General features: G+C 45.9%; 1 protein-coding gene across 1 annotated transcript; it reads left to right on the top strand.

Moving 5' to 3' along the window:
• Positions 1–3,014: 3,014 nt before the first annotated feature.
• LOC309797595 (protein FAM170A-like) lies at positions 3,015–7,595 on the top strand (the record flags this gene model as incomplete). The annotated part of the gene is made up of 4 exons (XM_088845587.1): positions 3,015–3,084; positions 5,400–5,540; positions 6,324–6,878; positions 7,573–7,595. The coding sequence occupies 4 exons, from the start codon at positions 3,015–3,017 to the stop codon at positions 7,593–7,595; spliced, it is 789 nt and encodes a 262-aa protein (XP_088701713.1).
• Between the last annotated feature and the right edge of the window lie 19,256 nt (positions 7,596–26,851).

Consider the following 26,851-nt stretch of genomic DNA (forward strand, 5'->3'; position numbering starts at 1 on the left):
AACTTTGGGGAAAGGATGTGATGGAAAACGAGACAAACATCCTACCCCTGTGATGAGAAGGATTCCCTGGGCTGGATGGAGTGAGGTCACAGGTGGCTGGACAAGGAAACCAACTAGGGAGAAACACACACAAGGGCAGAGCAAACACCCCGAGGCCACTCAGCCTGACTCCATGCAAACATGTGTCCAGCAGCCAGCCCTTCACCTGTGGCTCCCCAGCAAGACAGGTACCTCGGGGGTGCCGACTCATTCTGAGTCCATTATGCCTGGTCATTCATAAACCGCTGTCTAACTTGTGAGGAATAAACTCTCAATGTTTATGAGGAAATTGGGGAAAGAGATTGGAAGGTTACTTAAATGGAAAAAAAAAAAGAGTTCAGGAAGGCAGGATGGTAGAGAGAAAAGAAAAGGACCTTAAAAGATGGAAAGGATTTGCCAAAGAAGAGAAAGAAAAAGAAATGATTCCGAATGGGTTAACCTGCACCTAGGAAGCTAAGGAAGATTATTGATGTGTGAAGACTATGGAATAAAGTGAATAAAATTTATCAGAAGTTGCTGAGACTATGGTAAGAAGCATGATTATCAAATTATGAATTGGCTGCAATGGCATTCTAGGGGGACACTAGGAAGGGGAAACAAATGTTCATGAGATGACAGTGGCAGGTGGAAAGTTGTTTCAGGGGAAGATCAGTCTTGCAGAGTGTGTATCAGAGGAGGGCAAGTGTGAGCAAGCAAGGAAATACTAAGTGTATACGGTTCCTTCACTGAGTGCACCCAGCCCCGTGGTCAGCCTTGAGAACAAGCAGGACTTCAGGTACTGGAGCTACATTTCAGTCATCAAGACTTGAGAAGACACCCTTAACTCAGGTCTTCTCTTCAAACTCCCTCTTTCCTTCTTGACCTTCATTTGGCCTCTTCCCTTACCCTCAAGCTGTGGACTAAGGCCACAAGAGCAAGATGGGTCACTAGTGTCCTCCATCCCCTAGCGACTGTGCTTCACATCAGTGGAGTACCGAAGGCAATAACCAAGTAACAGACACAAGAGTGTATGAAGACGAAGAGATTCTGATAAGGCTTTCTGTGACAGTGTGGGCCGAGTCGGCTGTATATGCCTGCTATCACCTGAAGGATGAGCAGCCTTAGGGGAGAAGTGCTCAGAAGGCAGAGCCTGGCTCTCTAGAGGCTCTGCGTCCTCACAGCCCACTCCAAGACCTCAGTTGCAGCTTCGGCCCCCAATCTCTCTCCCTCTGCCTACTCACAGTTTTTGAAGTCTTCTTTCCTCCACATTTCTCTTGAGAGGTGGGGGAGGAAGATGAGGTTCAGGCCAGCTCAGACTCCCCTGGGATCCCAGCAGGATGCCTATCATGAACCTCCCACCTTCTAGGAAGCTCCTAAGATCTCCACACTTGGGGGAGGTTTCATTTCATCTGTGCTTCAAATTGCTGGCTGGAGATGGCCTGTTGGAAGGTGGCTAAAAGCAAGTAGGAATCTTCGGGCAGCCTGGCCCTTCTCGACTGTCAGACATCTTCAGGGATATTCTAGGAAACGTTGTTTGTTCTAGAGAAGGGAGGGAAACAATCCAATTGTCCAATAATGCTTGAATGGAAAATAAATGATGCTATACGCATGTGATGAAATAATTTCAAACAGTCAAAAATCAAAGACCTAGATCTATATGGACTGATGTGGATAAACCTTGAAAAGATAATATTGATTGAAAGAAAATAAGATAAAGAATCTTAGATTATGATAACAGGTATGTAAGTATTTAAATATTTAAATCAATTCAACATATCGCTTCTATATAGAGAGATGCAAGAAAATAAACTTTATCCAAAGAACACATTATTTACATTTAATATGTTCATTTATCTAGGAAACCCAAAAGAACCCACAGATAAACTAGCAGGAACTAATAAGACGGTTCAACAAGGCACACACATACAAGATCAATACATTTTAAAAATCAATCAGGCTCCTCTACACTGGCGATAATAAATTAGAAACTGTAAAAGAAAATAAGAAAAAAAGAAGATCTAAAAAGAGTCACAAGAGCCATATAAATTATTTAGAGCTAAGCATACGTAAAAGTAAATATAACTAACAAACTGAGTACGACCACTTAAACTCCGCCCAACCCAAGGATTAAAAAACGCCTGTTCTTACTTTATGAGAACAGGCCCTCTTCTTAAGTAGCAGATCAGTAAAATAAGTGAGAGTGAATCAAAGAAACACAGCATTTGAAAAGTCAGCTAGGCCAAGCCTCTCGATCGCACAGACAGAAGCTGAAGCCCAGACAGGTTGAGTTACTTGGTAAAGGGCCCAAGGTCCTGACTCAAGGACTAGCATTTTTCACTCATTCGTAAGATACAGTCAAATTCAGTACCTTGGAAAGAGATGGGAAAAAATGAAGAAATCAATTATATAGTTACTCATCTTTAAGTACAGAAATAGCCGTGACAAAATTACAGGTATTGAGGGAAAATAGAAGCGCAGAGTTTAAAATGTCAATAATCCACAGGGAAACTGGAGACCATTTAAAATATTAATATTAAATCTCTATATAAGACATTAAAAGATCTCCAATCAAAATGTTCATTTTATAATAGATATGGTATGATACAATTTATAATAGATGTGGTATGAACCTTTCCCTTTCATGGGAAAGGTTCGGCTGGGAAACAGGAATTGTTCTTGTAAACGGGGCCTGTGCTATTGCAGAGACTGTGCTGTACCTAGGTCAACAGAATGCTCCGATGTCATCATTGAGGTCACAGAGTCCTGCTGTGCGCCTGGCAACCTTGGAAACTTAACAGCCCTGGTGAGCACTAGGCAGCACTGCTGGTTCAATAAGTGGTACCAGTTTTTCAGCCATTTAGGAGACTTGACTATTTTTACTTGTATTGAATCATTTCAACGGATTGCCCAAGAGCCAACAAGGGCCAACCTGTAGGGAAGAGGAGGAGTTGGACATCTCTTGAGGCATCTTCTAAGGGAGACTTCTAGTTGGTACGATGAAACGGCGACAAAAGAGGAAACATCTGGAAAATGAAGAGTCCCAGGAAACTGCCGAGAAGGGAGGAGGTATGTGGGGGGCAACTTGGCTGGGGCACATGGGTTTCTGCCAAACTGAACCTTCTCTAGGAAGAGGGGGACTGAGAACGTGTCACCTGTGAAGCAGGGAGCGAGAGACCTTGTCTCACTGATGCTGCCGTATCCATCCGGAGCGTCCCTGTGGTGTGAGACGGCACAGAATGGCCGGATGCCCCCTGGGAGATGGGAGGTCAGCTCCGCTGCTCTGAGGACTCTCTCCTGGGGCTGCCGGGCCTGGAGCTTTGTCGGACTCACAGCAGGCTGCATCCTGCTTGCACAGACCTAGAGGTGCAGCTTTTCTCAGTCCCCGATTTCTCTCTTATTCTCTTGGATCTTTCGCTGGGGTCATGAGGTGGGGGATGTGAAGGATGCAAGGATGCTGAGAGAGACCCATGAGTTGCTCGGCCTCTTTTACCAAAGTGGAAAGAGAAGCCCCATGAGTTGAAGACCCTGTTGAAAAATATCTTGACAAGTGGAATGCAGTTCGAAAGACGATTGTTTGCCTAGGGGTGGTGTCATATTGAAAGCAAGGAGGTTTTATTCCTTCAACAGGAACAATTTCCCAAAGGAGACCAAGGGAAGGGAAGGGCTTTCCAGAGACTGAGACCGCGTGGGCAAGGGTGAGAAATGTCCTCAGGGTCCTGCGGGGAGCTCTGAGAGCCACGGGCCACGTGGTGCCTGCGTGCATTAAATGTAGGCGAGTAGCTTGCCCTGGGAGGGGGTGGTCACCCCAGAGATCCAGCTAGAGGTCTCTGCCCCAGATTAGAGCCCAGGAGCTCCTACCAGGCCCAGGGCCCTGGAGACTGTAGGATGAGCCCTGGGAATGGAGCTCTAGACAGCAGGCAGATTTTCAGGCAGTGGCTGGGACAGGCTGGGGAAGGCAATGACTGCCCCTGACCATTCAGAATATTTTTCTCTATGTTCCTGTGTGTGTGTGGGGGGGGGGCGGAGGGGGTAGTGCAGAGAAGAGCAGAATGAATGGGGGTAGAGTTCTTATCAGATATAAACTCTGCGTGGTACAGTTCTTGTCACCCTGCCTGGACCTGGCTGACACTCGGTGTATGTAAGAGTGTATACAGAACACTTGTTAGGGGTGTTTTATGAGACAGTAACTCATACACCCATGTACACTCTGATACAGCAAAAATATCACACACCCCACATATAACTTCCGTATTTAAACCACACACAGCACATGGAGGTATATACACGCATCCCTCCTGTACTACGTTCTCATACAACCCACCTGTATCACAATCCTCTCCTCCAACACCAAACGCTGGAGATGAGATATGTATATAGACACACACACTATATATATAGGACACACACACACACACTATATATATATATCTCCTCAACTCTCGCACAAACACACCTAACTTCAGCCATCTCTAAATACCTCTAAAAGAACCAGTCACGTGTCATACACACCACACTTGTAACACATTCTTGAGTAATGCCAGACCCGCTTTGTACAAACCACAGTAAACCACAGTCTCACTAACCCATGTCAGGGTTGCCAGAGAAAATATGGGCTATCCAGTTCAATTTGAATTCCAGATAAAGAACAAGTAATTTTTCAGTATCAGTATGTCCCAAATATTGTATGGGCCATACTTACACTAAAACTAAGTCAGGCCAAATACTGCATGGGAATACTTACACTAAAAAATTATTCTGGGTTTATCTGAAACTGAAATTTAACTGGGTGCCCTGTATTTTTCTTCGCTTAGTCTGGCAACCCTTATATACTTACCACCAGCTCAGGTATTATATATTTATTGAATTTTTGTTTAGTGTGTGTCTTCCTCTACTAGAATGTGCAGCGTTACCAGAGACTACAACAATGCAAGAGTGCCGGATACACAGGAGTAGCTGCTTACTGAATCTTGGTGAATGAATGAATGAACACACACCATAAATACAAGCCACACCATGTAATGAGGAAAAGTTACATGTCCCAGAATTCCTGACTTGTGAACAGAAACCATGCACACAAAGGCCACAGTCACAGATAAGACACATCTCCACCGTGCTCCCCATGCCAACCCCACACTTACCACAGACTTAACTGATACACATCACTCACTCTTCCCACATACTCACGGTCACCACCGAGGCCTACATTACCAACAAGACAGTGACAGAGTAAGTACTGGTTTGAATTAAATACTGGAGTATCCACTGGGAACCACACTCTCAACTGTGTGTATTCACTGCACCTGACACGTGCCAGACACTCGGTAAGTATTTGTGGACAGAGGACTGATGAACCCACCCTGAGCCTTTCATTCCTCCCTCAGGAATCTCGAAGTCACAAGAGGATCCCCCTCAGCTTGGATCCACTGTGGTGGCCCAAGGCTGCAGCCCAGGGGCAGGGGAGGTCTCCTCTGCCTCTACATACTTCTCCTGTGCTTCTTCTCCGCGCAAGCTCATCTACGCTGGTAAGGGCGTGGGGCTCCTCAGGTGAGGGGGTGCTTGGCTGTGAGGCAGGAGGCACACAGATCCCAGTGAGGCTGAGAGGAAACCCAGGGTCATCAGAGGTGATGAGGGCTCTGTGGAGGAGCCTGGGCAGGATGGCTGAGCTGTTACGAGGGCGTGGATCCCAGCTGAGTCTGGGGCGGTGGTGTGGGAATCCTGGTACTACCATGGTGGTGAAGTCAAGGAGCAGGGGCCGGAAAGGTCTGGGCTTGAGGTGGAGGGAAGAGGGACCAGATTAAGCATGTTCAGAGGACAATGTAGGCTTTGTCTTTGCCTTTGCTTCCAGAGAAGGACAGAGTTCTACATCATAGATCTCCAGCCTGAGAGCAGGACCATCCAGCTCAGGTCCACACAGCTCACACATACATCCGCCCTCCAGGTACAGCCCTTCTCAGTGCACACAGAAACCCCAAGCACCACAGCCCCATTCCACAAGTAATGCACCACTGATATTCCCCAAATCACACTCCTCGTCGTACACGCATCCACCTGCGTCGCTCACATACCACAGCCCTCACCACCATACTCCACACCCCTGTATACAGACACCGCTCCAGTATCCCCCCACACGCACATGAAAAGCCCACAGATGACACCAGATACACCGCTCCGTCCTATGGCCAACAGACACCAAGCTCACGACATAGCTACGTCATGCAAATGTCCCTCTCTCGTCTACCACACCTGCTCCCTCAGCTTCTGGCACGGCCCATGCATTTTATTATGTTTTTAATTTCCTTTTTCAGGAATCCGGAGATCACATCGAGACACTGCCCAGCCTAAAGCACCCCTAGCCCAGGTTCAGGAAAAAGGGGAGACTGCTCCCCCATCACACTGTGTCTCCTCCTCACCCTCTTCACCCTGTAAGCACTATCTGCACCCAGACAAAGAGGAAAGGGGCATGAAAATATACTACATGCAGGTACAAGTGAACAAGGGTGTAGCTGTCTCCTGGAAGACAAAGAAACCCTTGGAGTGGCCTGAAAAGCAGCTGACGATAGAAGAAGTGACCCTTCCTGAGGATGCGTGCACAGTAGGCACTTACCCCTCTGATGTGTTCACCGAAAGCCTCCTGTCTGACAGTGAGCCCACTGGGGAGGAGAAAGAGTATGAGGAAAGGGCAGAGCCAGGCAGCCCATCAGGGTCACCTGCAGTCCAGGAGACACCCAGGGCCAAGACACCGGCCTGGATGGTGACCATGGAGACCGGCTTCAGGTGCATGGCCTGCTGCCGGGTCTTCCACACCTCGGAGATCCTCCAGCAGCACGTGAAGGGCGGCGTCCTGGAGGGCTTCGGCTGCCGTTTCTTTCATCTCAACATCGCCCAGTGGATGGCCAATGTGGAATTCGAGAGCACCCCTGAGGAGGAGGGCAGTGTGGAACCCGAGACCACCTCTGAGGACGAGGAGGACGAGGAGGACGAGGAAGAGAAGCTAGAAGGCCCCAGCCCAAAGAGACCCCGCAGGCAGGGTCTTTTCTCTCTTTTGAGTTCCACACAGCAACTGAGATTCATGGGACAGAGGATCCTGGAGACGGTGTGGCCTTGGAAGAGGTAAGGCTTGAGGCTGGCACTCTTCTGAGCCTATGTCACGAGGGCCCAGAGGAGTCTAAGGGAAGGGGCCGCACACATGTGCTGGTTTACCTAATGGCTCTGCAGTTGCATCAAATGGGACACACCCAGCACTTCCAAAGGAATTGAGCTCTGTTGACTTCAACAAGAATGTGGAGCCTTTTCCTAGGAGTTTTCTCAGGGTCTGCACGATGGACCTCAACTCTTAGAGGACGTACCACCAGCAGCTCCTTGTCGGCAGAGAGAGCCAGGAGTGGTCTGAAGAGAGGACAGGGGCCCTTGCAGGACCGGAACTTTGAGGTCTGAGAGCCTTGGTCCTGAGCTGAGATCTCACCCGCACCACTGGACCTAGCCTTCTGTGACAAAGGGGAATATGAAAGAGAGTCACGTGGAAATGAGGTTCCCCGAGATATGGAAGTGTCCCAGAACCTTCATTGCGTGGTAGTTGATCTGGAGCCAAACTCACTGTGGTGTGTGTGGCTCTGAGCATTAAGGCAACGCTGGAGGGTAACCCTGACCAGCAGAGTTTGGAGTGCTTCTTGTCTCTTCCTGTTCTACCTCAGTTGTTTTATCCCTTCCAGGGAGAAGAAAGGACCCTCGGGAGAGTAGCAGACAGAATGCCATGGTCTGAAGGAGGATGAAGGGACCGGCACTCAGTCTAACATCATATGACAATAGGAACGTCCTATGCAATAAAGGGCATTTTCCAAACCTTTCCTGGATGTTTTAGTTAATTACATTTTTCTATCTATGCATCTATCTATCAGTCATCTATATCTGTATCTTTCAAGGTTTGTGAACAAGCTTTCACATAAGCACTAGAGACGTCCGCCAGCATTTTCCAGAAGGAGGCCTGGAAATTGCTGGGGACTTCTCACAAATAGGGAATGGCCACAACCCCTGCCACACAGACTATGCGCGTGGCCCTCCTGACGTACTCCCACTCTCTCTCTGAATTTCCCAAGGTCTGAGATGAGGGTGCTGGCTGGAGGCAATGATCGCGGGCAGGCTGAATCTTCTCCAGATTCTGATTCTCTTCCTGGGCCTATCGTCCTCAAGCACAGTCTCCATGTCCCTGGTCACACTGATCTCTCTCCTTCAGTCCTTCCCTCCCTCCCTCTCCTGCCTCCCAGTGCAAAGAATACTTTTTTACATTTGAGACGAGATTTATTGTTTGTGCACAGAATTCTCACCTGTTCTACTGTGGCCTCTGTTTTGAACATTCCAAAGCTGAGAATTTTCTTTTTTTCTCCCTCATTTCTGCTGAGTCTTTACCTTCCTAATGCAGTGAACTCAGAGTGCCTAGCTGACTGGAGGGGGAAAAAAATCCAGGCAGCAAAGAGAAATAATAAAAAAAGTATCAGTTAATTTTTCATAGTGTTATCCAACTATATATTTTTAAAATTTTGGAATAATATTAGGAATATTCTCTTTATAAAAAACTGAATTATTGGGCTTCCCTGGTGGAGCAGTCGTTAAGAATATGCCTGCAAATGCAGGGGACATGGGTTCGAGCCCTGTTCTGGGAAGATTCCACGTGCCATGGAGTAACTAAGCCCGCGCGCCACAACTACTGAGCCTGTGCTCTAGAGCCCGTGTGTCACAACTACTGAGCCCACGTGCCACAACTACGGAAGCCTGCGTGCCTAGAGCCCGTGCTCCGCAACAAGAGAAGCCACTGCAATGAGAAGCCCGTGCACCACAGCCAAGAGGAGCCCCCGCTCACTGCAACTAGAGAACGCCCGCTAGCAGCAACAAAGACCCAATGCAGCCCCAAATAAATTAATTAATTTTTAAAAATTGAATTATTTTCAAGGGGACAATGTATAAAAGTACAATAAAAGTCCCCCTTCATAACCCCCCAACCCCACTCTCAAGATGGAATAGATATGCTGTGATACAATTTATAGTCGTAGTACTACTACTCCTCCCACCGCAGCCAAAATCCTCTGAGCCCGGTGCAGCAGCTTCCTTTCACAATGCTAGGACCGGCCACAAAACAGATGATAATCCCTTTGGACATTTCAAGGAGCAGCACCAAGGGAACAGTACCTGGGAAATGCCACTGACAGCTCAGAATATCCATGGCATTTCTAGGGCCTCGGCACTGCTCTTGCTCTGGGAATGAAGGTCCAAAAAGCACATCGGAGAATGTTCGTAATTGTAAACAAGCTCCACCTTTGAAACACAATCTAGATAGAACCAAATATACAAGCCTGCACAATGGATGAAGCCAACGTCTTCTCCATGATTGCCCTTCTGACAACTTTGTTGTCTCCTCAACCATAAAAGGTGAACTTCAAACTCACGACCTTGCCTTGTCACCAGAAACATCCAAGCTTGGATCACTCTTTCTAAGACCAGATATTTGCTCTGTGAACTATTAGAGACTTGTCACATACACAGAAGTAGAACAGGATTATTTCTATCTACCTGGGGACCTGGAGTCTTTCACATTGCTCCTGTTAAAACTCTCAGAACACCAAAACTTTACCTACAAAGGGTTCAAGCTATGACACTCCCAATTTCCACAGACCTCCTCATCTCTTGTGAGTCACATGCAGCCAATTCCAGGAATTGGAAACATGGTTGTGAGGATGAAACTGACTTTGGGGCTCCCCTTGGATATGGTCTTCCAGACTTACCAAAAGGCCATTAAGAGGACGGTTTACCCCACCTCAGGGAAACCCGAGGCAGTACTTGCAGTCAAGGGCTGGCCATGGCTTCTGAGCTACATCCAGAAAGAATTTCATACTGTACCTGGATCTGCTGAAGCCATTTCTGACTGTCCGAGAGCCAGCATGTACCGCTCCTCAACTGCCTCCATTGTGGATCATCAGTAGGGCTGTCAGATTTACTAAATAAAAATACAGGATACCCAGTTAAACTTGAACTTCACATGAATAGTAAGTCATCACTTTTAGTATAAGTAGATCCTATGTACTATTTGGGGCATACTTATCTTCAAAATATACTCGTTGTTTTTCTGACATTCATAGTTAACGGAACAGCCTATATTTTCTCTGTCAACCCTACTCATCAGAAATGATGGAGTCTTATAGAGATCCAAGAGATGCCTCAGAGCATCCTCAGCTTTTATTTCTATGTCCTGGACAGTGAGCACGAGCTTCCCACTCACATTAATTGGCTATAATGGAGTATATTCTCCATTTTAGAGCCTTTTGTACTTGTCATTGTTATCATCTTCCTTATTTTAAAGAGAGGTTTATTTTTTTCCAAACTTAATAGCTCATCCAAAAGTATTTGGAAGTTCATTCGACAAGGGAAAAACAACATGATTCTGAAAAGTGAAGGAAACCGCCTGGTGTTTAGTCAAGAAGTAGTAGGGAGATTGAAAAAGCCAAACTTAATAAGCAAATCTCTCCAAGGGTATTTTCCGAGCTTGATACCCTCCCACACCCTGAAAATATTATTACATCAAGAAGGTAGAACCTGCTAACCAAATGTAAGGCTCCCATATGATTCTATCAAACTGAGGATGCTTCTTTACTAAGCAGTGAGCACACTTGCTGCCCCAGGGACCTTGGCAGTTGCAATACAGAGCTCTTCCCTTTGGGATGGAAACAGCAAGTTTTCCTGTGGTCTACACGCTGGCCCCAAAAATACTACACTCCCAATACTTGTCAACTTTAAGTATTTTTCTACATATCTCCATTTTTCTGTTACTATTTGGACTACATCCTAGCCTGGACATTACATAAATTGCATTCAAGAAGCTATTTTTAAAAGTTGGTAGGAAATCTTAAACATATAGCTTACAGTCCCTGGCTTACTTTCATCCAGGTGCATAAGGGTTTTCAAAAGTAGTCAGGTTAGTTACCCCGTATCACAGCCCCACGCTTTTGTCAGAGATACAAAAATGTAACATGGTATTTAAGGTTTTAGTGGCCAAATCATCAAGCCTCCCAGACAGAGGCAATAGAGCAAAATGATTACAGAGGCATGGATTTTGATTTGCTCCAGTGTCTTGGGCAAGTCACTTGGCCTCTGTATTTATTTGTACTTATCTGCCCTTTTCTGTCCCTTGGGAGTTATAATTGTACCTGGTCCATGGGTATGTTGTACAAATTATCTGTAAAGTAGTTAGAAGAAACCGACACAGAGTAAGCACTCCACAGACATTGGCTATTAGCTACTGGAAATATTTCTCCATGAAACAGATTACTTTATCAGTGGATGACTCGGTGGGAGAGAGTGAATCACAGAATCACAGCATGTTGAAAGTGACCTAGTTCACACTCTTATGTGAAAAAAAGAAAAGTGTGCATGCGTAGAAAATGTCTGAAAGTTTACATAACGAGTAGTTCATCATGTTAACTTTGAGGATTAGAATAAATCAGGAAAGGAGGAAAGAAAAACTTGAGTGTCATTCAATTTCTACATCATTTGTGTTTCTATACTGAGACTCTGAATACACGGGAAGTGCAATTTTTTTTAACGTGGCGGGATAAAGGTTTTCAAGTTCTCCTGATACATCCGTATTATTATTTCAGAATTGCTGGCATTTCTTGCCATCTTCGGATCTACACCCATTTGAGTCAGGGGGCCATTCTGGACGGAGGAGATAATAGAGCAGAAGTGAAGTGAGAGAAAAGGAGAGAAAAGATTTTCTCTTTTCTCTTCAAAGAGGAAAGGTCTTTGGAATGGGAACAACTCACAACCAAACTTTGGGGAAAGGATGTGATGGAAAACGAGACAAACATCCTACCCCTGTGATGAGAAGGATTCCCTGGGCTGGATGGAGTGAGGTCACAGGTGGCTGGACAAGGAAACCAACTAGGGAGAAACACACACAAGGGCAGAGCAAACACCCCGAGGCCACTCAGCCTGACTCCATGCAAACATGTGTCCAGCAGCCAGCCCTTCACCTGTGGCTCCCCAGCAAGACAGGTACCTCGGGGGTGCCGACTCATTCTGAGTCCATTATGCCTGGTCATTCATAAACCGCTGTCTAACTTGTGAGGAATAAACTCTCAATGTTTATGAGGAAATTGGGGAAAGAGATTGGAAGGTTACTTAAATGGAAAAAAAAAAAGAGTTCAGGAAGGCAGGATGGTAGAGAGAAAAGAAAAGGACCTTAAAAGATGGAAAGGATTTGCCAAAGAAGAGAAAGAAAAAGAAATGATTCCGAATGGGTTAACCTGCACCTAGGAAGCTAAGGAAGATTATTGATGTGTGAAGACTATGGAATAAAGTGAATAAAATTTATCAGAAGTTGCTGAGACTATGGTAAGAAGCATGATTATCAAATTATGAATTGGCTGCAATGGCATTCTAGGGGGACACTAGGAAGGGGAAACAAATGTTCATGAGATGACAGTGGCAGGTGGAAAGTTGTTTCAGGGGAAGATCAGTCTTGCAGAGTGTGTATCAGAGGAGGGCAAGTGTGAGCAAGCAAGGAAATACTAAGTGTATACGGTTCCTTCACTGAGTGCACCCAGCCCCGTGGTCAGCCTTGAGAACAAGCAGGACTTCAGGTACTGGAGCTACATTTCAGTCATCAAGACTTGAGAAGACACCCTTAACTCAGGTCTTCTCTTCAAACTCCCTCTTTCCTTCTTGACCTTCATTTGGCCTCTTCCCTTACCCTCAAGCTGTGGACTAAGGCCACAAGAGCAAGATGGGTCACTAGTGTCCTCCATCCCCTAGCGACTGTGCTTCACATCAGTGGAGTACCGAAGGCAATAACCAAGTAACAGACACAAGAGTGTATGAAGACGAAGAGATTCTGATAAGGCTTTCTGTGACAGTGTGGGCCGAGTCGGCTGTATATGCCTGCTATCACCTGAAGGATGAGCAGCCTTAGGGGAGAAGTGCTCAGAAGGCAGAGCCTGGCTCTCTAGAGGCTCTGCGTCCTCACAGCCCACTCCAAGACGTCAGTTGCAGCTTCGGCCCCCAATCTCTCTCCCTCTGCCTACTCACAGTTTTTGAAGTCTTCTTTCCTCCACATTTCTCTTGAGAGGTGGGGGAGGAAGATGAGGTTCAGGCCAGCTCAGACTCCCCTGGGATCCCAGCAGGATGCCTATCATGAACCTCCCACCTTCTAGGAAGCTCCTAAGATCTCCACACTTGGGGGAGGTTTCATTTCATCTCTGCTTCAAATTGCTGGCTGGAGATGGCCTGTTGGAAGGTGGCTAAAAGCAAGTAGGAATCTTCGGGCAGCCTGGCCCTTCTCGACTGTCAGACATCTTCAGGGATATTCTAGGAAACGTTGTTTGTTCTAGAGAAGGGAGGGAAACAATCCAATTGTCCAATAATGCTTGAATGGAAAATAAATGATGCTATACGCATGTGATGAAATAATTTCAAACAGTCAAAAATCAAAGACCTAGATCTATATGGACTGATGTGGATAAACCTTGAAAAGATAATATTGATTGAAAGAAAATAAGATAAAGAATCTTAGATTATGATAACAGGTATGTAAGTATTTAAATATTTAAATCAATTCAACATATCGCTTCTATATAGAGAGATGCAAGAAAATAAACTTTATCCAAAGAACACATTATTTACATTTAATATGTTCATTTATCTAGGAAACCCAAAAGAACCCACAGATAAACTAGCAGGAACTAATAAGACGGTTCAACAAGGCACACACATACAAGATCAATACATTTTAAAAATCAATCAGGCTCCTCTACACTGGCGATAATAAATTAGAAACTGTAAAAGAAAATAAGAAAAAAAGAAGATCTAAAAAGAGTCACAAGAGCCATATAAATTATTTAGAGCTAAGCATACGTAAAAGTAAATATAACTAACAAACTGAGTACGACCACTTAAACTCCGCCCAACCCAAGGATTAAAAAACGCCTGTTCTTACTTTATGAGAACAGGCCCTCTTCTTAAGTAGCAGATCAGTAAAATAAGTGAGAGTGAATCAAAGAAACACAGCATTTGAAAAGTCAGCTAGGCCAAGCCTCTCGATCGCACAGACAGAAGCTGAAGCCCAGACAGGTTGAGTTACTTGGTAAAGGGCCCAAGGTCCTGACTCAAGGACTAGCATTTTTCACTCATTCGTAAGATACAGTCAAATTCAGTACCTTGGAAAGAGATGGGAAAAAATGAAGAAATCAATTATATAGTTACTCATCTTTAAGTACAGAAATAGCCGTGACAAAATTACAGGTATTGAGGGAAAATAGAAGCGCAGAGTTTAAAATGTCAATAATCCACAGGGAAACTGGAGACCATTTAAAATATTAATATTAAATCTCTATATAAGACATTAAAAGATCTCCAATCAAAATGTTCATTTTATAATAGATATGGTATGATACAATTTATAATAGATGTGGTATGAACCTTTCCCTTTCATGGGAAAGGTTCGGCTGGGAAACAGGAATTGTTCTTGAAAACGGGGCCTGTGCTATTGCAGAGACTGTGCTGTACCTAGGTCAACAGAATGCTCCGATGTCATCATTGAGGTCACAGAGTCCTGCTGTGCGCCTGGCAACCTTGGAAACTTAACAGCCCTGGTGAGCACTAGGCAGCACTGCTGGTTCAATAAGTGGTACCAGTTTTTCAGCCATTTAGGAGACTTGACTATTTTTACTTGTATTGAATCATTTCAACGGATTGCCCAAGAGCCAACAAGGGCCAACCTGTAGGGAAGAGGAGGAGTTGGACATCTCTTGAGGCATCTTCTAAGGGAGACTTCTAGTTGGTACGATGAAACGGCGACAAAAGAGGAAACATCTGGAAAATGAAGAGTCCCAGGAAACTGCCGAGAAGGGAGGAGGTATGTGGGGGGCAACTTGGCTGGGGCACATGGGTTTCTGCCAAACTGAACCTTCTCTAGGAAGAGGGGGACTGAGAACGTGTCACCTGTGAAGCAGGGAGCGAGAGACCTTGTCTCACTGATGCTGCCGTATCCATCCGGAGCGTCCCTGTGGTGTGAGACGGCACAGAACGGCCGGATGCCCCCTGGGAGATGGGAGGTCAGCTCCGCTGCTCTGAGGACTCTCTCCTGGGGCTGCCGGGCCTGGAGCTTTGTCGGACTCACAGCAGGCTGCATCCTGCTTGCACAGACCTAGAGGTGCAGCTTTTCTCAGTCCCCGATTTCTCTCTTATTCTCTTGGATCTTTCGCTGGGGTCATGAGGTGGGGGATGTGAAGGATGCAAGGATGCTGAGAGAGACCCATGAGTTGCTCGGCCTCTTTTACCAAAGTGGAAAGAGAAGCCCCATGAGTTGAAGACCCTGTTGAAAAATATCTTGACAAGTGGAATGCAGTTCGAAAGACGATTGTTTGCCTAGGGGTGGTGTCATATTGAAAGCAAGGAGGTTTTATTCCTTCAACAGGAACAATTTCCCAAAGGAGACCAAGGGAAGGGAAGGGCTTTCCAGAGACTGAGACCGCGTGGGCAAGGGTGAGAAATGTCCTCAGGGTCCTGCGGGGAGCTCTGAGAGCCACGGGCCACGTGGTGCCTGCGTGCATTAAATGTAGGCGAGTAGCTTGCCCTGGGAGGGGGTGGTCACCCCAGAGATCCAGCTAGAGGTCTCTGCCCCAGATTAGAGCCCAGGAGCTCCTACCAGGCCCAGGGCCCTGGAGACTGTAGGATGAGCCCTGGGAATGGAGCTCTAGACAGCAGGCAGATTTTCAGGCAGTGGCTGGGACAGGCTGGGGAAGGCAATGACTGCCCCTGACCATTCAGAATATTTTTCTCTATGTTCCTGTGTGTGTGTGGGGGGGGGGCGGAGGGGGTAGTGCAGAGAAGAGCAGAATGAATGGGGGTAGAGTTCTTATCAGATATAAACTCTGCGTGGTACAGTTCTTGTCACCCTGCCTGGACCTGGCTGACACTCGGTGTATGTAAGAGTGTATACAGAACACTTGTTAGGGGTGTTTTATGAGACAGTAACTCATACACCCATGTACACTCTGATACAGCAAAAATATCACACACCCCACATATAACTTCCGTATTTAAACCACACACAGCACATGGAGGTATATACACGCATCCCTCCTGTACTACGTTCTCATACAACCCACCTGTATCACAATCCTCTCCTCCAACACCAAACGCTGGAGATGAGATATGTATATAGACACACACACTATATATATAGGACACACACACACACACTATATATATATATCTCCTCAACTCTCGCACAAACACACCTAACTTCAGCCATCTCTAAATACCTCTAAAAGAACCAGTCACGTGTCATACACACCACACTTGTAACACATTCTTGAGTAATGCCAGACCCGCTTTGTACAAACCACAGTAAACCACAGTCTCACTAACCCATGTCAGGGTTGCCAGAGAAAATATGGGCTATCCAGTTCAATTTGAATTCCAGATAAAGAACAAGTAATTTTTCAGTATCAGTATGTCCCAAATATTGTATGGGCCATACTTACACTAAAACTAAGTCAGGCCAAATACTGCATGGGAATACTTACACTAAAAAATTATTCTGGGTTTATCTGAAACTGAAATTTAACTGGGTGCCCTGTATTTTTCTTCGCTTAGTCTGGCAACCCTTATATACTTACCACCAGCTCAGGTATTATATATTTATTGAATTTTTGTTTAGTGTGTGTCTTCCTCTACTAGAATGTGCAGCGTTACCAGAGACTACAACAATGCAAGAGTGCCGGATACACAGGAGTAGCTGCTTACTGAATCTTGGTGAATGAATGAATGAACACACACCATAAATACAAGCCACACCATGTAATGAGGAAAAGTTACATGTCCCAGAATTCCTGACTTGTGAACAGAAACCATGCACACAAAGGCCACAGTCACAGATAAGACACATCTCCACCGTGCTCCCCATGCCAACCCCACACTTACCACAGACTTAACTGATACACATCACTCACTCTTCCCACATACTCACGGTCACCACCGAGGCCTACATTACCAACAAGACAGTGACAGAGTAAGTACTGGTTTGAATTAAATACTGGAGTATCCACTGGGAACCACACTCTCAACTGTGTGTATTCACTGCACCTGACACGTGCCAGACACTCGGTAAGTATTTGTGGACAGAGGACTGATGAACCCACCCTGAGCCTTTCATTCCTCCCTCAGGAATCTCGAAGTCACAAGAGGATCCCCCTCAGCTTGGATCCACTGTGGTGGCCCAAGGCTGCAGCCCAGGGGCAGGGGAGGTCTCCTCTGCCTCTACATACTTCTCCTGTGCTTCTTCTCCGCGCAAGCTCATCTACGCTGGTAAGGGCGTGGGGCTCCTCAGGTGAGGGGGTGCTTGGCTGTGAGGCAGGAGGCACACAGATCCCAGTGAGGCTGAGAGGAAACCCAGGGTCATCAGAGGTGATGAGGGCTCTGTGGAGGAGCCTGGGCAGGATGGCTGAGCTGTTACGAGGGCGTGGATCCCAGCTGAGTCTGGGGCGGTGGTGTGGGAATCCTGGTACTACCATGGTGGTGAAGTCAAGGAGCAGGGGCCGGAAAGGTCTGGGCTTGAGGTGGAGGGAAGAGGGACCAGATTAAGCATGTTCAGAGGACAATGTAGGCTTTGTCTTTGCCTTTGCTTCCAGAGAAGGACAGAGTTCTACATCATAGATCTCCAGCCTGAGAGCAGGACCATCCAGCTCAGGTCCACACAGCTCACACATACATCCGCCCTCCAGGTACAGCCCTTCTCAGTGCACACAGAAACCCCAAGCACCACAGCCCCATTCCACAAGTAATGCACCACTGATATTCCCCAAATCACACTCCTCGTCGTACACGCATCCACCTGCGTCGCTCACATACCACAGCCCTCACCACCATACTCCACACCCCTGTATACAGACACCGCTCCAGTATCCCCCCACACGCACATGAAAAGCCCACAGATGACACCAGATACACCGCTCCGTCCTATGGCCAACAGACACCAAGCTCACGACATAGCTACGTCATGCAAATGTCCCTCTCTCGTCTACCACACCTGCTCCCTCAGCTTCTGGCACGGCCCATGCATGTTATTATGTTTTTAATTTCCTTTTTCAGGAATCCGGAGATCACATCGAGACACTGCCCAGCCTAAAGCACCCCTAGCCCAGGTTCAGGAAAAAGGGGAGACTGCTCCCCCATCACACTGTGTCTCCTCCTCACCCTCTTCACCCTGTAAGCACTATCTGCACCCAGACAAAGAGGAAAGGGGCATGAAAATATACTACATGCAGGTACAAGTGAACAAGGGTGTAGCTGTCTCCTGGAAGACAAAGAAACCCTTGGAGTGGCCTGAAAAGCAGCTGACGATAGAAGAAGTGACCCTTCCTGAGGATGCGTGCACAGTAGGCACTTACCCCTCTGATGTGTTCACCGAAAGCCTCCTGTCTGACAGTGAGCCCACTGGGGAGGAGAAAGAGTATGAGGAAAGGGCAGAGCCAGGCAGCCCATCAGGGTCACCTGCAGTCCAGGAGACACCCAGGGCCAAGACACCGGCCTGGATGGTGACCATGGAGACCGGCTTCAGGTGCATGGCCTGCTGCCGGGTCTTCCACACCTCGGAGATCCTCCAGCAGCACGTGAAGGGCGGCGTCCTGGAGGGCTTCGGCTGCCGTTTCTTTCATCTCAACATCGCCCAGTGGATGGCCAATGTGGAATTCGAGAGCACCCCTGAGGAGGAGGGCAGTGTGGAACCCGAGACCACCTCTGAGGACGAGGAGGACGAGGAGGACGAGGAAGAGAAGCTAGAAGGCCCCAGCCCAAAGAGACCCCGCAGGCAGGGTCTTTTCTCTCTTTTGAGTTCCACACAGCAACTGAGATTCATGGGACAGAGGATCCTGGAGACGGTGTGGCCTTGGAAGAGGTAAGGCTTGAGGCTGGCACTCTTCTGAGCCTATGTCACGAGGGCCCAGAGGAGTCTAAGGGAAGGGGCCGCACACATGTGCTGGTTTACCTAATGGCTCTGCAGTTGCATCAAATGGGACACACCCAGCACTTCCAAAGGAATTGAGCTCTGTTGACTTCAACAAGAATGTGGAGCCTTTTCCTAGGAGTTTTCTCAGGGTCTGCACGATGGACCTCAACTCTTAGAGGACGTACCACCAGCAGCTCCTTGTCGGCAGAGAGAGCCAGGAGTGGTCTGAAGAGAGGACAGGGGCCCTTGCAGGACCGGAACTTTGAGGTCTGAGAGCCTTGGTCCTGAGCTGAGATCTCACCCGCACCACTGGACCTAGCCTTCTGTGACAAAGGGGAATATGAAAGAGAGTCACGTGGAAATGAGGTTCCCCGAGATATGGAAGTGTCCCAGAACCTTCATTGCGTGGTAGTTGATCTGGAGCCAAACTCACTGTGGTGTGTGTGGCTCTGAGCATTAAGGCAACGCTGGAGGGTAACCCTGACCAGCAGAGTTTGGAGTGCTTCTTGTCTCTTCCTGTTCTACCTCAGTTGTTTTATCCCTTCCAGGGAGAAGAAAGGACCCTCGGGAGAGTAGCAGACAGAATGCCATGGTCTGAAGGAGGATGAAGGGACCGGCACTCAGTCTAACATCATATGACAATAGGAACGTCCTATGCAATAAAGGGCATTTTCCAAACCTTTCCTGGATGTTTTAGTTAATTACATTTTTCTATCTATGCATCTATCTATCAGTCATCTATATCTGTATCTTTCAAGGTTTGTGAACAAGCTTTCACATAAGCACTAGAGACGTCCGCCAGCATTTTCCAGAAGGAGGCCTGGAAATTGCTGGGGACTTCTCACAAATAGGGAATGGCCACAACCCCTGCCACACAGACTATGCGCGTGGCCCTCCTGACGTACTCCCACTCTCTCTCTGAATTTCCCAAGGTCTGAGATGAGGGTGCTGGCTGGAGGCAATGATCGCGGGCAGGCTGAATCTTCTCCAGATTCTGATTCTCTTCCTGGGCCTATCGTCCTCAAGCACAGTCTCCATGTCCCTGGTCACACTGATCTCTCTCCTTCAGTCCTTCCCTCCCTCCCTCTCCTGCCTCCCAGTGCAAAGAATACTTTTTTACATTTGAGACGAGATTTATTGTTTGTGCACAGAATTCTCACCTGTTCTACTGTGGCCTCTGTTTTGAACATTCCAAAGCTGAGAATTTTCTTTTTTTCTCCCTCATTTCTGCTGAGTCTTTACCTTCCTAATGCAGTGAACTCAGAGTGCCTAGCTGACTGGAGGGGGAAAAAAATCCAGGCAGCAAAGAGAAATAATAAAAAAAGTATCAGTTAATTTTTCATAGTGTTATCCAACTATATATTTTTAAAATTTTGGAATAATATTAGGAATATTCTCTTTATAAAAAACTGAATTATTGGGCTTCCCTGGTGGAGCAGTCGTTAAGAATATGCCTGCAAATGCAGGGGACATGGGTTCGAGCCCTGTTCTGGGAAGATTCCACGTGCCATGGAGTAACTAAGCCCGCGCGCCACAACTACTGAGCCTGTGCTCTAGAGCCCGTGTGTCACAACTACTGAGCCCACGTGCCACAACTACGGAAGCCTGCGTGCCTAGAGCCCGTGCTCCGCAACAAGAGAAGCCACTGCAATGAGAAGCCCGTGCACCACAGCCAAGAGGAGCCCCCGCTCACTGCAACTAGAGAACGCCCGCTAGCAGCAACAAAGACCCAATGCAGCCCCAAATAAATTAATTAATTTTTAAAAATTGAATTATTTTCAAGGGGACAATGTATAAAAGTACAATAAAAGTCCCCCTTCATAACCCCCCAACCCCACTCTCAAGATGGAATAGATATGCTGTGATACAATTTATAGTCGTAGTACTACTACTCCTCCCACCGCAGCCAAAATCCTCTGAGCCCGGTGCAGCAGCTTCCTTTCACAATGCTAGGACCGGCCACAAAACAGATGATAATCCCTTTGGACATTTCAAGGAGCAGCACCAAGGGAACAGTACCTGGGAAATGCCACTGACAGCTCAGAATATCCATGGCATTTCTAGGGCCTCGGCACTGCTCTTGCTCTGGGAATGAAGGTCCAAAAAGCACATCGGAGAATGTTCGTAATTGTAAACAAGCTCCACCTTTGAAACACAATCTAGATAGAACCAAATATACAAGCCTGCACAATGGATGAAGCCAACGTCTTCTCCATGATTGCCCTTCTGACAACTTTGTTGTCTCCTCAACCATAAAAGGTGAACTTCAAACTCACGACCTTGCCTTGTCACCAGAAACATCCAAGCTTGGATCACTCTTTCTAAGACCAGATATTTGCTCTGTGAACTATTAGAGACTTGTCACATACACAGAAGTAGAACAGGATTATTTCTATCTACCTGGGGACCTGGAGTCTTTCACATTGCTCCTGTTAAAACTCTCAGAACACCAAAACTTTACCTACAAAGGGTTCAAGCTATGACACTCCCAATTTCCACAGACCTCCTCATCTCTTGTGAGTCACATGCAGCCAATTCCAGGAATTGGAAACATGGTTGTGAGGATGAAACTGACTTTGGGGCTCCCCTTGGATATGGTCTTCCAGACTTACCAAAAGGCCATTAAGAGGACGGTTTACCCCACCTCAGGGAAACCCGAGGCAGTACTTGCAGTCAAGGGCTGGCCATGGCTTCTGAGCTACATCCAGAAAGAATTTCATACTGTACCTGGATCTGCTGAAGCCATTTCTGACTGTCCGAGAGCCAGCATGTACCGCTCCTCAACTGCCTCCATTGTGGATCATCAGTAGGGCTGTCAGATTTACTAAATAAAAATACAGGATACCCAGTTAAACTTGAACTTCACATGAATAGTAAGTCATCACTTTTAGTATAAGTAGATCCTATGTACTATTTGGGGCATACTTATCTTCAAAATATACTCGTTGTTTTTCTGACATTCATAGTTAACGGAACAGCCTATATTTTCTCTGTCAACCCTACTCATCAGAAATGATGGAGTCTTATAGAGATCCAAGAGATGCCTCAGAGCATCCTCAGCTTTTATTTCTATGTCCTGGACAGTGAGCACGAGCTTCCCACTCACATTAATTGGCTATAATGGAGTATATTCTCCATTTTAGAGCCTTTTGTACTTGTCATTGTTATCATCTTCCTTATTTTAAAGAGAGGTTTATTTTTTTCCAAACTTAATAGCTCATCCAAAAGTATTTGGAAGTTCATTCGACAAGGGAAAAACAACATGATTCTGAAAAGTGAAGGAAACCGCCTGGTGTTTAGTCAAGAAGTAGTAGGGAGATTGAAAAAGCCAAACTTAATAAGCAAATCTCTCCAAGGGTATTTTCCGAGCTTGATACCCTCCCACACCCTGAAAATATTATTACATCAAGAAGGTAGAACCTGCTAACCAAATGTAAGGCTCCCATATGATTCTATCAAACTGAGGATGCTTCTTTACTAAGCAGTGAGCACACTTGCTGCCCCAGGGACCTTGGCAGTTGCAATACAGAGCTCTTCCCTTTGGGATGGAAACAGCAAGTTTTCCTGTGGTCTACACGCTGGCCCCAAAAATACTACACTCCCAATACTTGTCAACTTTAATTATTTTTCTACATATCTCCATTTTTCTGTTACTATTTGGACTACATCCTAGCCTGGACATTACATAAATTGCATTCAAGAAGCTATTTTTAAAAGTTGGTAGGAAATCTTAAACATATAGCTTACAGTCCCTGGCTTACTTTCATCCAGGTGCATAAGGGTTTTCAAAAGTAGTCAGGTTAGTTACCCCGTATCACAGCCCCACGCTTTTGTCAGAGATACAAAAATGTAACATGGTATTTAAGGTTTTAGTGGCCAAATCATCAAGCCTCCCAGACAGAGGCAATAGAGCAAAATGATTACAGAGGCATGGATTTTGATTTGCTCCAGTGTCTTGGGCAAGTCACTTGGCCTCTGTATTTATTTGTACTTATCTGCCCTTTTCTGTCCCTTGGGAGTTATAATTGTACCTGGTCCATGGGTATGTTGTACAAATTATCTGTAAAGTAGTTAGAAGAAACCGACACAGAGTAAGCACTCCACAGACATTGGCTATTAGCTACTGGAAATATTTCTCCATGAAACAGACTACTTTATCAGTGGATGACTTGGTGGGAGAGAGTGAATCACAGAATCACAGCATGTTGAAAGTGACCTAGTTCACACTCTTATGTGAAAAAAAGAAAAGTGTGCATGCGTAGAAAATGTCTGAAAGTTTACATAACGAGTAGTTCATCATGTTAACTTTGAGGATTAGAATAAATCAGGAAAGGAGGAAAGAAAAACTTGAGTGTCATTCAATTTCTACATCATTTGTGTTTCTATACTGAGACTCTGAATACACGGGAAGTGCAATTTTTTTTAACGTGGCGGGATAAAGGTTTTCAAGTTCTCCTGATACATCCGTATTATTATTTCAGAATTGCTGGCATTTCTTGCCATCTTCGGATCTACACCCATTTGAGTCAGGGGGCCATTCTGGACGGAGGAGATAATAGAGCAGAAGTGAAGTGAGAGAAAAGGAGAGAAAAGATTTTCTCTTTTCTCTTCAAAGAGGAAAGGTCTTTGGAATGGGAACAACTCACAACCAAACTTTGGGGAAAGGATGTGATGGAAAACGAGACAAACATCCTACCCCTGTGATGAGAAGGATTCCCTGGGCTGGATGGAGTGAGGTCACAGGTGGCTGCACAAGGAAACCAACTAGGGAGAAACACACACAAGTGCAGAGCAAACACCCCGAGGCCACTCAGCCTGACTCCATGCAAACATGTGTCCAGCAGCCAGCCCTTCACCTGTGGCTCCCCAGCAAGACAGGTACCTCGGGGGTGCCGACTCATTCTGAGTCCATTATGCCTGGTCATTCATAAACCGCTGTCTAACTTGTGAGGAATAAACTCTCAATGTTTATGAGGAAATTGGGGAAGGAGATTGGAAGGTTACTTAAATGGGAAAAAAAAAAGAGTTCAGGAAGGCAGGATGGTAGAGAGAAAAGAAAAGGACCTTAAAAGATGGAAAGGATTTGCCAAAGAAGAGAAAGAAAAAGAAATGATTCCGAATGGGTTAACCTGCACCTAGGAAGCTAAGGAAGATTATTGATGTGTGAAGACTATGGAATAAAGTGAATAAAATTTATCAGAAGTTGCTGAGACTATGGTAAGAAGCATGATTATCAAATTATGAATTGGCTGCAATGGCATTCTAGGGGGACACTAGGAAGGGGAAACAAATGTTCATGAGATGACAGTGGCAGGTGGAAAGTTGTTTCAGGGGAAGATCAGTCTTGCAGAGTGTGTATCAGAGGAGGGCAAGTGTGAGCAAGCAAGGAAATACTAAGTGTATACGGTTCCTTCACTGAGTGCACCCAGCCCCGTGGTCAGCCTTGAGAACAAGCAGGACTTCAGGTACTGGAGCTACATTTCAGTCATCAAGACTTGAGAAGACACCCTTAACTCAGGTCTTCTCTTCAAACTCCCTCTTTCCTTCTTGACCTTCATTTGGCCTCTTCCCTTACCCTCAAGCTGTGGACTAAGGCCACAAGAGCAAGATGGGTCACTAGTGTCCTCCATCCCCTAGCGACTGTGCTTCACATCAGTGGAGTACCGAAGGCAATAACCAAGTAACAGACACAAGAGTGTATGAAGACGAAGAGATTCTGATAAGGCTTTCTGTGACAGTGTGGGCCGAGTCGGCTGTATATGCCTGCTATCACCTGAAGGATGAGCAGCCTTAGGGGAGAAGTGCTCAGAAGGCAGAGCCTGGCTCTCTAGAGGCTCTGCGTCCTCACAGCCCACTCCAAGACGTCAGTTGCAGCTTCGGCCCCCAATCTCTCTCCCTCTGCCTACTCACAGTTTTTGAAGTCTTCTTTCCTCCACATTTCTCTTGAGAGGTGGGGGAGGAAGATGAGGTTCAGGCCAGCTCAGACTCCCCTGGGATCCCAGCAGGATGCCTATCATGAACCTCCCACCTTCTAGGAAGCTCCTAAGATCTCCACACTTGGGGGAGGTTTCATTTCATCTCTGCTTCAAATTGCTGGCTGGAGATGGCCTGTTGGAAGGTGGCTAAAAGCAAGTAGGAATCTTCGGGCAGCCTGGCCCTTCTCGACTGTCAGACATCTTCAGGGATATTCTAGGAAACGTTGTTTGTTCTAGAGAAGGGAGGGAAACAATCCAATTGTCCAATAATGCTTGAATGGAAAATAAATGATGCTATACGCATGTGATGAAATAATTTCAAACAGTCAAAAATCAAAGACCTAGATCTATATGGACTGATGTGGATAAACCTTGAAAAGATAATATTGATTGAAAGAAAATAAGATAAAGAATCTTAGATTATGATAACAGGTATGTAAGTATTTAAATATTTAAATCAATTCAACATATCGCTTCTATATAGAGAGATGCAAGAAAATAAACTTTATCCAAAGAACACATTATTTACATTTAATATGTTCATTTATCTAGGAAACCCAAAAGAACCCACAGATAAACTAGCAGGAACTAATAAGACGGTTCAACAAGGCACACACATACAAGATCAATACATTTTAAAAATCAATCAGGCTCCTCTACACTGGCGATAATAAATTAGAAACTGTAAAAGAAAATAAGAAAAAAAGAAGATCTAAAAAGAGTCACAAGAGCCATATAAATTATTTAGAGCTAAGCATACGTAAAAGTAAATATAACTAACAAACTGAGTACGACCACTTAAACTCCGCCCAACCCAAGGATTAAAAAACGCCTGTTCTTACTTTATGAGAACAGGCCCTCTTCTTAAGTAGCAGATCAGTAAAATAAGTGAGAGTGAATCAAAGAAACACAGCATTTGAAAAGTCAGCTAGGCCAAGCCTCTCGATCGCACAGACAGAAGCTGAAGCCCAGACAGGTTGAGTTACTTGGTAAAGGGCCCAAGGTCCTGACTCAAGGACTAGCATTTTTCACTCATTCGTAAGATACAGTCAAATTCAGTACCTTGGAAAGAGATGGGAAAAAATGAAGAAATCAATTATATAGTTACTCATCTTTAAGTACAGAAATAGCCGTGACAAAATTACAGGTATTGAGGGAAAATAGAAGCGCAGAGTTTAAAATGTCAATAATCCACAGGGAAACTGGAGACCATTTAAAATATTAATATTAAATCTCTATATAAGACATTAAAAGATCTCCAATCAAAATGTTCATTTTATAATAGATATGGTATGATACAATTTATAATAGATGTGGTATGAACCTTTCCCTTTCATGGGAAAGGTTCGGCTGGGAAACAGGAATTGTTCTTGAAAACGGGGCCTGTGCTATTGCAGAGACTGTGCTGTACCTAGGTCAACAGAATGCTCCGATGTCATCATTGAGGTCACAGAGTCCTGCTGTGCGCCTGGCAACCTTGGAAACTTAACAGCCCTGGTGAGCACTAGGCAGCACTGCTGGTTCAATAAGTGGTACCAGTTTTTCAGCCATTTAGGAGACTTGACTATTTTTACTTGTATTGAATCATTTCAACGGATTGCCCAAGAGCCAACAAGGGCCAACCTGTAGGGAAGAGGAGGAGTTGGACATCTCTTGAGGCATCTTCTAAGGGAGACTTCTAGTTGGTACGATGAAACGGCGACAAAAGAGGAAACATCTGGAAAATGAAGAGTCCCAGGAAACTGCCGAGAAGGGAGGAGGTATGTGGGGGGCAACTTGGCTGGGGCACATGGGTTTCTGCCAAACTGAACCTTCTCTAGGAAGAGGGGGACTGAGAACGTGTCACCTGTGAAGCAGGGAGCGAGAG

The sequence above is a fragment of the Mesoplodon mirus genome (assembly GCF_964341445.2).
Source record: "Mesoplodon mirus genome assembly, contig: HAP1_SCAFFOLD_762, whole genome shotgun sequence".
NCBI classification, from domain to species: Eukaryota; Metazoa; Chordata; class Mammalia; order Artiodactyla; family Ziphiidae; genus Mesoplodon; species Mesoplodon mirus.